At 42.9% G+C, this 7,935-nt stretch overlaps 1 protein-coding gene across 1 annotated transcript in view; it reads left to right on the top strand.

Moving 5' to 3' along the window:
• Positions 1-7,640, top strand: part of LOC143284157 (transient-receptor-potential-like protein) — an 81,490-nt gene extending 73,850 nt beyond the window's left edge. Inside the window, exons 12-14 of the mRNA XM_076590817.1 lie at positions 4,194-4,262; positions 5,846-5,961; positions 7,131-7,640. Of these exons, the coding sequence (XP_076446932.1) occupies positions 4,194-4,262; positions 5,846-5,961; positions 7,131-7,533 (588 nt within the window). The 3' untranslated portion in view covers positions 7,534-7,640. The remainder of the gene's footprint in view (positions 1-4,193; positions 4,263-5,845; positions 5,962-7,130) is intronic.
• The last annotated feature ends 295 nt before the right edge of the window (positions 7,641-7,935 follow it).

The following is a 7,935-nucleotide window of genomic DNA, read 5'->3' on the forward strand; positions in this document are numbered from 1 at the left end:
ACTCCCAACAACTTTCTTAAAGAACTTTTTACTTAAATGTATGGGATGTAAATGCAAATGGACTATAAAATGCATAGTAAACATTGTTTCACTTTTTCCTCCAGAATGTTGTACAATAACTTTCACTTTTGTAGAAACAAAAGTTATACTGTATGTGTTTGGTGTTCAGTATTCAACTCTCGTTTCCTCATTCAGATCTTTGCTTTTTTTTTTCAAATCAGGTGCTGTGTTTATGTGATGGTGGGTACAGTTTGATCACGTGCTGTTCCACAAAGACTTTTATTCTTTCAGACAGGAGAGAGTGCGGACCCTTATAGAGCAGCTGTAAACGGTGATGCGTGCAGTAGTGTAAGTTTATCCATGGATACAAAAGTCTCTTCTTGTAGAAATGCGTAGTGCACTTGTGCTTCGCTTGGAAAAAAAACAAAAAACCTCTGTCTTTGCACCTTCGCAGTGTGTTGACTCTGTATCTGCACTCACTCTTCTTCTTTCTTTTTTTTCTTTTATTTATGAAAGCTTCCTTTTCCACTGCTTCTTCTTCGCAGGGCTTCTTCTGCATTCGCGGGCTGTATTTCCCACGTACACTCGTGTACCTTAAGCAATGGGCCACTGGCTTGAAGATAGTATGTTGGAGCAAACGTTTATCGTAGACTCCCTTGTTTTCTGTTTGGTATTTAACGCACCTTTAGTCTCATTAATTTATATTTGGTTGAGCATATTACAGTCGAACTTCCGATCATTTCAGTAATAGCGACAATGGCTCTTTCAATGGCAGTTTTACTGAGAACGAAATAGTAGTTGAAGTTTTATTTATTTATTTGTTTATTCATTCATTCATTTGTCTATTTATTTATTTATTTATTCATTTATTTTTGCAATTATATGTGTTTTCTCTGACAATATCATTTGGGTTGATTTTATTTTTACACAGCTATAGGTGTCCTTGCTTTCTATTTTTCTGCTATGTATGTATGTATGTATGTTTCTCTGTGTGTGTGTGTGTGTGTGTGTGTGTGTGTGTGTGTGTGTGTGTGCGTAAGTGCATGTGTGTGTGTGTGTGTGTGTGTGTGTGTGTGTGTGTGTGTGTATGTGTGTGTTTGCGCGCGGTCATGGACTTTTGATTCAAAATGTAAAATTTATCGACAAGAATAGAATCCGATTGAGGTAGATCGGGGTGCCATTTTATGTGACTGGTCTGGTCGTTTTTATGACTGGTCCAGAAGGTCATATTCATATCAACAAATGCACATTTTCGAAACATTCATTCCCAAATCTGCTTTCAGAAAAGCTTCACAATAATTTGCAACAATACACTGCTGCCGTAGCCTCAGCTGATACACTTGTGTACTTTGCACCTATTTATATTTATTTTATCATGAGTCCTGCTTTACTCAATATATTTACACAGGAAGCAGCATTTCGGGTAGTCTGGTATGTTATTACTATATTACGGAGTATCTTCAGAATAATGATTGTAATTTCATTCTATTTTATTTAAGTAATGATGAAATATAGTGTTGAATCTCTCTCTCTCTCTCTCTCTCTCTCTCTCTCTCTCTCTCTCTCTCTCTCTGTGTGTGTGTGTGTGTGTGTGTGTGTGTGTGTGTGCGTGCGTCTCTGTCTCAATCTCTCTCAGTTTTTCGGTCACTCTGAGTTTGTGCGTGTGTGTGTGTGTGTGTGTGTGTGTGTGTGTGTGTGTGTGTGTGTGTGTGTTTGTGCGTGCTTGCGTGCGTTCGTGTGTGCTTGCTTGCGTGCGTGCGTGTGTGTATCATGTTTTTTTCCCCTTTTTTTTAAAATACAGAATTAATTCATTGTCATGAAAACCGTCAACAAAGGTTTACATGTGCATCAGTAAATAACAAAACCAACCGAACTGCGTACATGATGTGTCAATTACAACGTGACGGACTTCGAAACATTGGTGTTGCTCGATTTTCTTCGGGTCGTGTTTATAACTGTCAGTATAATCAAAGTTTGTTACAGCAGAATATGTATTGTTCATCATAGCATCTATTTTATGATCATATTGCATGTGAAAATAATGATCATATTTGTTGAGAACCTGTTTGTTCTAATATACACTGAAGGTTTTGCATTATCTTTTTTTGTCTGTGTGTAGGTGTATAGCGTCTGCCTCTTTCTGTTTGAATGGGCGTGTGTGTGTGTGTGTGTGTGTGTGTGTGTGTGTGTGTGTGTGTGTGTGTGTGTTTGTGTGTGTTTGTGCGTGCTTGCGCGCGTTCGTGTGTGCTTGCGTGCGTGCGTGCGTGCGTGTGTGTATCATGCTTTTTTTCCCTTTTTTTTAAAATACAGAATTAATTCATTGTCATGAAAACCGTTAACAAAGGTTTACATATGCATCAGTAAATAACAAAACCAACCGAACTGCGTACATGATGTGTCAATTACAACGTGACGGACTTCAAAACATTGGTACTGCTCGATTTTCTTCGGGTCGTGTTTATAACTGTCAGTATAATCAAAGTTTGTTACAGCAGAATATGTATTGTTCATCATAGCATCTATTTTATGATCATATTGCATGTGAAAATAATGATCACATTTGTTGAGAACCTGTTTGTTCTAATATACACTGAAGGTTTTGCATTATCTTTTTTTGTCTGTGTGTAGGTATATAGCGTCTGCCTCTTTCTGTTTGAATGGGCGTTTGTGTGTGTGTGTGTGTGTGTGTGTGTGTGTGTGTGTGTGTGTGTGTGTGTGTGTGTGTGTGTGTGTGTGTGTGTGTGTGTGTGTGTGTGTGTGTGTGTGTGTGTGTGTGTGTGTGTGTGTGTAGTCAGTGTCTCCGAGACACATACATTTTGATTTCATGAAATACTGCGTCCAGTTTCATCGGATAATGTATATCTTATCTTCTTTATTCATGTATCTATTATTCACTTTGTCATTTAGTTAGTCATTTCTTGTAATTTAGTTAGTTATTTCCCCGTTTATTTCATTTTCACATATATTGTGCTGTACTCATAATTATGATCCTGAATTCTTTTTCTTCCTTAGTTGTCCAGCAAGTACCCAGCACTAATGGTGTGTATTCGCTTGCTTACTATAGCTTTCTTTGTGTAATGTACACGTTTTCTGTGTTTGAGGTTGTAAGTCAGCTTTGGTCTTTGTGGCAGCACTAGAGGCCATTTTCAAGCTTCTGCACTTACTGACTCGTTTAGATATCATTGTCACTGTACTGATTACAATAAGCCTTTTAAGTGGGCGTGCGTGTCTTCTTCCTTCGGGTTTTAGAATTCCGATGAAATTAATTATGATACTGACCACGATGTCACGGGTGACGGCTGTATGGTGATAGTGACGACGACGGTGAATAGATAAAGGAACGGAAGCAAAAGAAGGACAACATCATCGACAACTAATATAAATAAAGTATATCATTGCTACTGCCACCACTGCTGCTGCTTCTACTTCTGCTGTTGTTGTGATTTAGGGCTTGTCTACCCAAGCATGTGAAGACTGGATCCGGCGGACGAGCCACACTAGTTATGACATGCTGCTGCTGCTACTGCTATTAATACTGTTGCTGCTGCTGCTGCTACTACTACTACTGCTGCTGCTGTTGTTGCTTCTATGGCTGCTGTTGCTACTTTCAACAACTGCTACAACGGCTGCTGCTGTTATTAATACTGTTGATGTTGCTGCTACTGCTACTGCTGCTGCTGCTGTTGCTTCTATTGCTGTTGTTGCTACTTGCAACAACTGCTACAACTGCTGCTGCTGTTACTACTATTGCTGCCGCTGCTGCTGCTGCTGCTGCTGCTGCAACTACTGTTACAGTTACTGCTGCCGCTAATTCTGCAACTATTACTGCTGCAGCTGCTAATTAGTACAATACAACCATCACTACTATGCTGCTTTTGCTACCACTACGCATACCTTATACCTTTGGCTTTTTATGTACTTTTGATGATGATGACGATGATAATACTGACAACTATAAGACTACGACGACGACGATGACAACAATAAGTAGTAGTAGTAGTAGTAGAGGAAGAAGAAGAAGAAGAATACAAAACAATTAATAACCAATTCATTTTAAACGTCAAACTACATAATAGTGACAACAACAACAACAAAAATGATATTATGCAATAGATGCTACATGCCATGCTTTCAGCAGTTTCTAACTGATGGTGCTGACTGTGCATGTGATGTGCGGATGCTCTGTTAATCAGAGGCCGACGTACACGGGAGAAGTGGCTGGCACCAGAGTGGACGCTGTGTCTGATTCCATGCAATACCAGGTGAGTCTGAGATCACACACTTCTCTATGACAACAACATCAACACCGACAACAAAAGCAATAAAAAACAAACCAACCAAGAACAAGAACAATAATGATGATAATGATAATGAGGATGATTATGATGCAACAGAGGAAGAAGAGGAAGTCGCACAGTTATTCGTTATATATCTCTCTAGCCAGTCAACCACTTAGGCAACCACAAAACTAACCACCCAGCTAGTTCTCCAACCAACAAATTACTTGCTTAGGCAATATCAAAGAAAAGGGAGGAAAAAAACTGGGGGTCGGGGGTGTGGGGGGATCAGGGGGTGGGGGGTGGGGTGGGGGGTTAAGCAGCGACAGCAACAAAAAGTAGCCAACCAATGAAACAGCCAAGAAACCAGTCAGTCCACCAACCAGTTCTCAGTGTCAATCGTCTGCCAAACCAGCCGTCAACTAACCTAACCAGCCAACCAACCAACCATCCACTCAATCCAATACTCAACAGATCAGCCAGTCAGTAAGTCCAGTAATCATTACACCTGTCAGTAAACCAGCCAATCAGTCAGACGGTTGGTCAGTCAATCATTCAGTGAAATGATTTTTGTCGCTGTACTCCGAGAGCAGATGTCTAATCAATCAGTTAACTAACATGTGTGACAGGACATAATGCGAAGGCTGGTCTGTTGCCACATCTACACAACAGTCAGTCAGTTGATTAGTCAATCAATCAATCACCCGATCAGTCTAGACAGTCAGTCAATCAGTCAACTACTGTGTGTAACAGGAGGTGAGGCGGAGGCTGATCTATCTTTACATACATTGAGCAGCCAATTAGCTAATCGGCCAATTAATCAATCAGTCAATCAGTCACTCACCGTGTGTGACAGGAGGTGATGAGGAGGCTGATGTATCGCTACATCCCTAGAACAGCCAGTAATTCAATCAGTCAATGCATCAATCAATGAATCAGTCAATTAATCAGTCAGTCAGTCGGTGTGTGTAACAGGAAGTGATATTGTGACTGCTCTGTCGCTCGCTGCATCCTAAGAGCAGCCAGTCAGTTAATCAGTCAATTAATCAGTCATTCAATCAGTCCAACACCATGTCACAAGAGGTGATGCGGAGGCTGATCTGTCACTTCATCCTTCGAGCAGCCAGTCAGTTAATCAGTCAGTAAGTCAGTCAGTCAGTCAGCCAGCCACTGTGTGTGACAGGAGATGAGGAAGAGGCTGATCTGTCGCTACATACCTAGAGCAACCAGTCAGCTAATCAGTCAACCACTGTGTGTGACGGGAGGTGATGAGGAGGCTGATCTGTCGCTACATCTTTAGAGCAGCCAGTTAGTTATTCAGTCATTTGTTCAGTCAGTCAGTCAATCAGTCAACCACTGTGTGTGACAGGAGGTGATGATAAGGCTGATCTGTCACTACATCCTTCGAGCATCCAGTTAGATTAATCAGTCAGTCAATCAGTCAGTCAATCAGTCCAACACTGTGTGTGTGACAGGAGGTGATGAGGAGGCTGATCTGTCACTACATCCTTTGAGCATCCAGTCAGTTAACCAGTCAGTTAATCAGTCCAACACTGTGTGTGTGACAGGAGGTGATGAGGAGGCTGATCTGTCGCTACATCCACCAGACCAAGAAACAGCTGCGGCAGGACGGCGTCAACGAGGACGACCTTCTGGAGATCAAACAGGACATCTCCAGCCTCAGGTAGCAGCAGCTGTCATATTAATAAATAATAATTGCATTAGTCTTCTTTTTTTTCTTCTTTTTTTTTCTTGGTCACTGCGGATTTCTCTATGTTAAATTCGGGCTGCTCTCCCCAGGAAGAGCGCGTCGCTACACTGACAGCATCATCCATTCACCGGTGATGATGGTGGTGATGATAATGACGATGATAACTTCATCAACAACAATACTACTACTACAAGTAATAATGATGATGATGGTGGTGGTGGTGATGCTACAAATACTGTTGCTAATGCTCCAGCTACAACACGTTAAGACTCCTTCGGTCAATATCAATCATGAATGAATGACAATACTGATCATGAAGTTGGTGGTACTACTACTGCTACAGTTGCTGCTGCTGCTACTACTACTACTACTATTGTTTCTGCTGCTACTCGTGAGGCCTCTTTCGGTCAATGTTGACTGTGGATGATGGAGATCATATGTGTAGTTTTGACTGGCTGTTCGGCTAGAGCAGCATCGCTTGTTGCTGTGCAGACCAGTAAGAGTAGGAGTAGTAGGAGGAGGCGGGTGGACAAGTAGTAGTATTAAAAGGAACAGCAGCAGCTATAGTTGCGGTATTTTTGTTTGTTTCTTTCAGTCTGTTTCTCTGTTGAAGTCTGTAATTCTCATGAACAAAGAGTCTTGGCTTCCGGTGGGTGCGGACCCCCAAGATAATCATCCAGAATGAACCCTATTATACATCACGTGAGGGTCACATCGTCGCTTAGAGAAAGAAAGAAAGAAAGAAAGAAAGAAAGCATGGCAGATAACTCTCACATGATGTTTTCCCCCCTCTAGTTGCGAGGGCTTTTTATTTCTTGACACAGACAACAACAGCTGTGCATGAATCCACTTTATATACCGTGCCACGAGAGATTTCCTTCTTGTGATCTTGCTGGTTCGGCGTCACTTACCCATGTTCTCAATGCTGAGACTAAGACGAAACCTTTCTCTGTATCCCCCCCCCTTTTTTTTCTTTCCTTATTCGATCATCATTATCAACTAGAAAAAGAGAAAGGCCCTGTTAGTTGTCTGCTTTTCTTACCATTTTCTCTTCTGTTATATTTTATATTCAACGTAGCCGAGAGATGACATGGTTGCTTTCTCACAACAAGAACTCATATTGTCCTGTTGCCTGCACGCAGGTACGAGCTCCGCGAGGATCGCAAGAGGGAAGCCATCCGGACGTCCCGCCACATCGACGTCCTTCGCCAGGACATCCACCACACCTTCTACCACCTCACCCCTCCCTGTGAGCGTCCCCCTGGCCCCTCCCCTCCGTCCTACCCCTACCCCCCTGGCCCCGGCCCCGGGCATGTGGACGTGGGTTCTCCCCCTTCCACGGGGCTGCTGAGTCGCTCCGAGCTGCAGCAGCTGAGGAAGGAGCTCATCAACGAGCTGAGGGAGGAGGTGAGGGCGGTGAGCAGGCAGGCTATGGCCAGCTGCCTCTATGGCTCCACCAACGGCGTGGCTCCGCGGGCAAGGGACCCACCCGTGCCCCAGTTGTCCTCCGAGCTCTACCACACCCGCCTCTACACCCAGTTATGACAGCCACGTGGAATGGAGGACTGGGCGCCGCCTTCCTATGCCGACACGCTGGAGATGAATTCACTGCCGCTATGGCTGTAAACGGCTTTGGGATCGTGACCTTTAACCTTAACCTTTGAATAATGACAGCTACGCCAAGAGAGACTCTCTTCTCCTTCAGGTCAGCCTGCGACGCAACGTTGTCTTCAGACGTCAAAGGCGTGTGTGTCTACGTCTTCAGATGGAAGATGTCGGTCATCATGACTTCTCTGTTCAAGTTTCCAGCCACTGAGAATGCGAACTAAACAATGAGAGACTGTCGATTCGTCATCATATAGTGTTAATTTGTCATCTTCATACAATCCTAAATGGAAAGAGTATTAGAGTCGTCGATAGTGTCAGCTTCTTATCCCGATGTTAAAC

This window comes from Babylonia areolata, chromosome 7, assembly GCF_041734735.1.
Source record: "Babylonia areolata isolate BAREFJ2019XMU chromosome 7, ASM4173473v1, whole genome shotgun sequence".
Taxonomy (NCBI): Eukaryota; Metazoa; Mollusca; class Gastropoda; order Neogastropoda; family Buccinidae; genus Babylonia; species Babylonia areolata.